This window comes from Uloborus diversus, unplaced genomic scaffold, assembly GCF_026930045.1.
Source record: "Uloborus diversus isolate 005 unplaced genomic scaffold, Udiv.v.3.1 scaffold_1005, whole genome shotgun sequence".
Lineage (NCBI taxonomy): Eukaryota > Metazoa > Arthropoda > Arachnida > Araneae > Uloboridae > Uloborus > Uloborus diversus.
The window spans coordinates 1-3,991 of record NW_026557661.1 but is presented as its reverse complement, the minus strand read 5'-3'; the positions used below and the strand labels follow the sequence as shown (position 1 = coordinate 3,991).

Sequence of the window (3,991 nt, the reverse complement as noted above, 5' to 3'; positions counted from 1 at the left end):
ATCAATAATTTTTTTTTCCCCTTAACAACATATTTCCTTAGAATGTGAACCTATTTGTGATCAAAAAAGGTTAATATTGCATGTTTTTGAGGTGTATGATTGCAATGTCTCATATTTTTCACCTTTTTTTCATTAAAATTATTTTTAATAGCAATATCATCCCAGAGTTAGGTTCATGTAGATTGTAATAGAATAAACAATATTCACACAAATTTTTACAACGAATAGTCAATAACTTTTTGAGCTAGATGCCCACTAGTTGAAAAATAGTCGCTTTGAGAAAAACATGTTTGAAAAAAAAGGCAGTGAAAAAATGAGTATTGGAACTAATCAAAATTTTGCATTGAAATTTTGGCAACATATTCTTGAATTGCAATGTACCAGACAGCCCGGTTATCCGGGGCCGGATTTAGGGGAGGGCAGGCGGGGCTACTGCCCCGGGGCCTCCACAACAAAGGGGCCCCCACAATAAAATTTTTACAAAATATCCTAACTTTCACGGGTCAGCCAGTTTTACGTTTTTTCAATCAGTCTTTTTTTTTTTGTATTTCTACAAAGAGTGCTTGCACAAAAATAATATTGCTATCGATGTATCAGAAAGCCCTGATTGCAAGTATCCATTTACTATCGATTTTTTTTTCGATCGAGCATTTCAGTGGCAATATATTTATTTTTTATTCATTTAATTTGTAATTTGTACCTATGAATTAAAGAAAAATAAAGTAAGTAAAAAAAAATCCGAAAAATGGTTACCTTTGCAGGTCTGTCCTTACAACTTCTCGCTTCTTGAGCTCAAAAATTTAAAAATTGTTCGACGAAGTGACTTGAATGGAAATTTTTTAACGAAAATATCTATTGAACACATCAATTTTCTCCCGCTTCCCCCCTTTTTTTCGACATTTTTTAATAATAACAAAGAATTCTGAATTAATTATTAAAAATCTGTTATAATTTTCTATTAGCAATGGATTGCATGGGGTTATCAAAGTGCTGATTGAAAATATCGATAAATACATATAGATCAAAATATTCGGCCGTGTATATCAAAGTATCGGATATTTTCGAAAATGTGATGATCTTTTCGAACCCTGATTAGGGGCCTCCACTCCTTTGTTGCCCTGGGGCCTCCACACTTTCAAATCCGGCCCTGCGGTTATCACATCCTGAGACTGCAGTTTCATTCTTATTAGAGGTCCTTAGCCAGGAATAGTGAATAACTGAGCTGGAGGGTAGGACTCAGGCAGTGATAACCGGGCTGTCTGGTATATTGCATGCAGTTCTGGGCCTTAGCTCTGCCTGCTTAGGGGCGGTAACTTACTGCTAAAATTATTCTTGAATAGTTTTACTAACATTTTATGACTTAAAAAAAGGTAGATTTTTGACCCTTCTAAACTGGCTTTCCCCCTTAACCTTGCAAGCATTTCATCTCAATGTTCTTACAATGTCAATTTGGGATTATACAGTCTGTTATATTATAGTTGCAGTGTAGTTAAAAATGTTTATTTAAATTACATTTGCAACGTATGTAAATTTTTCTCCAAAAATGTTGATCATAATTTTTGTTTTAGGCATTCAAATTAAGAAAGATGACCTCTTCCACGCTTGTAGAGACGGTGTCCATCGACTATGAGGACTTCAGCGAAAGTTTTCTCACATGTGGTACATGTCTGTGCACTTATGATGGCCAAGAACACACACCAAAGTTGCTTCCCTGCTCCCATACGGTCTGCCGCAGCTGTCTCGAAAGAATAGCTGCTGGGAACGGTGTCAGGGATGCTGGATCTTTCCGCTGTCCGATTTGCCGAGAGACTATACCTCTTCCGCGAGGTGGGGTGAATGCCTTACCTCCAAGTTTTCTGGTCAATCAACTCCTTGATCTTATGTCTCGGCAGAGAAGAGAAGTGATCCCCAAATGCTCTGTTCACTCAAGTCAAGAGCTTCTTTTCTGTGAAACATGTGATTGTGTATTCTGCAGAGTCTGCACTACAGGAGCGCACGGAAATGGCACTGAGAGTGGCCAGCACACTGTCATACCATTTTCCATCGCTATCAAAAGAATGTCGGAGATACTGCTGTACAAAGCACACTTATGTATCAGTAAATTAAACAGGGCTGCAGAAAATGTTAATGATGAAATTACGAAGCTTGATGCTAGTGCTGAAGACACATTTGACAGCATTGATAGATCCATCCAAGAAATTACTAGTGCTATTGAGCATAGGAGAACTGAACTTGTGGAATTGGTCAAAAAACTTAGGAACAATAAAAAGAAAATCCTTGTTGATCAGCTGTCTATAATTGAAACTGAAAAGGAAAAAGTGGAACAGCAGTGCAATGGTTTGCAGTATCAAGTTGAAGTTCGCAATATAACAAATAAAATAAGCGACCTGAATAAAAAACTTGATTCTTTAAATGCTATAATGGAACCCAGAGAAAATGCATTTCTCAAATATGAACATGATCATAACTCTGCTTCTAGTGACATCGAAAAAGCTCTTAAAGAGTTTGGCCGTGTGCGCTCCAGTACGACTTACCCTGCCTTGTGCTCTGCTTTAGTGGCAAGTTGTTCTGCCCATTTGGAAACTATTGCATGCATCACAGCATATGATTACCATGGAACAAGACAGACTGATGGAGGCGATCCTGTAGTGATTGATTTGAGGTACGAAAATGGTGATAGTGTAAAAACACATTTACTGGATCGGAACAATGGAATGTACGATGTCAGTTTCCTCCCCGAGCAACCGGGCAACTACAAACTTAATGTCACTGTGTTTGATCGTCCAATCAAAGATAGTCCTTTTCATTTTGTTGCATCGGAGCACATAAATCCTATTTCTAAATATGGCTTGCGTGGGAGTGGGGATATCCATTTCCTGCAGCCTGTTGGTCTTGCCATGTCAAATTGCGAAAAATTGTTCATTCTTGATACTGGAAACAGCCGCATTAAAGTGTTGAAGAAAGATTTTGAATTGATCGGCCATATTGTCAATTTGGGTATGGAAGAGCGTAGTGGCACTGGCATTGCTTTATCATTGAAAAATACTTTGCTGATTGTAAATTGGAGAACAAAATATATTACCGAAATAGACACAGAAGGTTCATTTATTCAAAAATTTACTCACCCCGATTTTGTGGAGCCCATAGATTTGGCAGTCAACAGTAAAGGGCACATATTAGTTGCCGATAATGGTGCTTCTTCTGTTTTTGTCTTCGAGTCAACAGGCAACTTCATTCAGAAATTTGGGAAAAAAGGTAATGAACCAGGGATGTTTAACTTAATGACTTCAATAACAGTTGGGCCACAGGAAGAAATAATTGTTAGTGATTCAAGGATTCAAGTCTTTTCAAGTGCTGGGAAATACCTGAGGGAGATTTATTCTGAAGGAAAAGGGAAAAGTCACTATGGCGGCATCATTTATGATGGCAAAGGCAACCTCTTAGCCACAAAGTGTGAAAAAAATGGCAGTTTTGTCCAAGTGTTCAGCTACCAGTCTGGTAATTTGCAGTTTTCTATTGATAGTCATGAGTCCAAGTTGAAGAGACCAAGTGGTTTAGAAGTCACAAAGAATTATCATGTAATAGTTGTTGATCTAGGAAATGATTGCATTAAAAAATTTAGATACCGATAGTGCAAAAATTGTTAAACTGAATTCACATCGAACGCCATAACCTAGAAAATACTCATCTGCTTTTAGCTTTTAACATATTTAATTTTGTTGTTATCTTCAAAAGATGACAATTAGTTTTTAAGAAGCTATGAATATTGTCTGTTTAAAGTATCTGAAATGTATTTTATAATCTTTTAGCCTTGAGAGAACATAGCTAACATATATTTGCTTTTATAGTACTTAACATGCATATGTAAGAACTTCTTGACCTTGAAAACGACTAGAATGTCAACCATTACTCATTAAGTCCTAATACTATATTAAAAGTCCTTATGTATTAGCACATGGTAACATATTTTCATTCATTAGTATCAGCATGT

General features: G+C 36.8%; 1 protein-coding gene across 1 annotated transcript; it reads left to right on the top strand.

The window, feature by feature from the left end:
• Positions 1-1,586: 1,586 nt before the first annotated feature.
• On the top strand, positions 1,587-3,632 carry LOC129232048 (tripartite motif-containing protein 2-like). The gene has a single exon (XM_054866285.1). It carries the CDS (start codon positions 1,587-1,589, stop codon positions 3,630-3,632), a length of 2,046 nt encoding a protein of 681 aa, XP_054722260.1.
• The last annotated feature ends 359 nt before the right edge of the window (positions 3,633-3,991 follow it).

Bases quoted from the DNA above. Each gene is read 5' to 3' on its own strand.
- LOC129232048 (XM_054866285.1), top strand. From the start codon at position 1,587: ATGACCTCTTCCACGCTTGTAGAGACGGTGTCCATCGACTATGAGGAC.